The sequence below is a fragment of the Aulonocara stuartgranti genome, assembly GCF_965226115.1.
Source record: "Aulonocara stuartgranti genome assembly, chromosome: 5".
Taxonomy (NCBI): domain Eukaryota; kingdom Metazoa; phylum Chordata; class Actinopteri; order Cichliformes; family Cichlidae; genus Aulonocara; species Aulonocara stuartgranti.
Window position 1 is genome coordinate 11,243,758 of NC_138943.1, and position 800 is coordinate 11,244,557.

Here is an 800-nt window from a genome sequence, read left to right on the forward strand (position 1 = left end):
CTCATCATGATCCAGCACAGTCAGAAAAAAATGCAGCTGTCTGTAATGCAATGTCATATTTTTTTCTTTTTGGTTTACAGCTGTATGTTATTCATTCATTGGTCAGTTGACGTTTCCAGAGAGGGCGTTGTGACGCCGAAGATCAGCCTGCTCACAAAGATCCCAGAGAGAGGTGAGCTGGTGATCCTGAGCTCTGCAGAACTGACCCTTTGGCAAACACTTTAAGTGTTTTCTTACCTTAAAAGTCAGAGAGTGCTCTCAGCATGTTTAATGATCCTGAGTGAGAAAATAACATAACGTCCATGCAGAAAATGTAACCCAGAGATAAGTTGCAAATCCAATGTCATGACTATTCTGCGCTCATTTACTGAAAAAAAAAATCCTCGTTCAGTGATTACACTTAATATTATTACTCAGTTTAATAAATAATTAGTTCAAATATCACAGAAAACTGCAGTTTGGTTAAGCAAAACTCATTTTATTCATCCGACAACTGATTTTTTCCACTGTGACATTTAACTTTACTCCCTCTGATTATCAAATCCTGCAGTTAAGCTCATAGTTTTGGTTTTGTGATCTTTGTGTTTCTGCAGCTCTCCAGCTGTTCCCTTCTCAGGCTGTAGGCGGTGCTGCTGAGGCCTTTGAGAGCCTGCTGAGGATTCTGGGACCTGAAGCTGCCCTGGAGTCCATCATCCAAGCAGTCAGTCTTTCACAGGAAACTTAAAACAGAAACACCTCCAATATAATATTTTTTTCTTTCTATTTTAGATTAATGTCACAGAAATGAAGGACAGCGAGAG

At 39.6% G+C, this 800-nt stretch overlaps 1 protein-coding gene across 2 annotated transcripts in view; it reads left to right on the forward strand.

The window, feature by feature from the left end:
* cenpp (centromere protein P) overlaps nt 1-731 on the forward strand; it is a 113,348-nt gene extending 112,617 nt beyond the window's left edge. For both annotated transcript variants that reach the window (XM_082534765.1, XM_082534766.1), the window contains 2 exons: nt 81-172; nt 594-731. In XM_082534765.1, the coding sequence (XP_082390891.1) occupies nt 81-172; nt 594-724 (223 nt within the window). In that variant the 3' untranslated portion in view covers nt 725-731. The remainder of the gene's footprint in view (nt 1-80; nt 173-593) is intronic.
* Nucleotides 732-800: the final 69 nt, after the last annotated feature.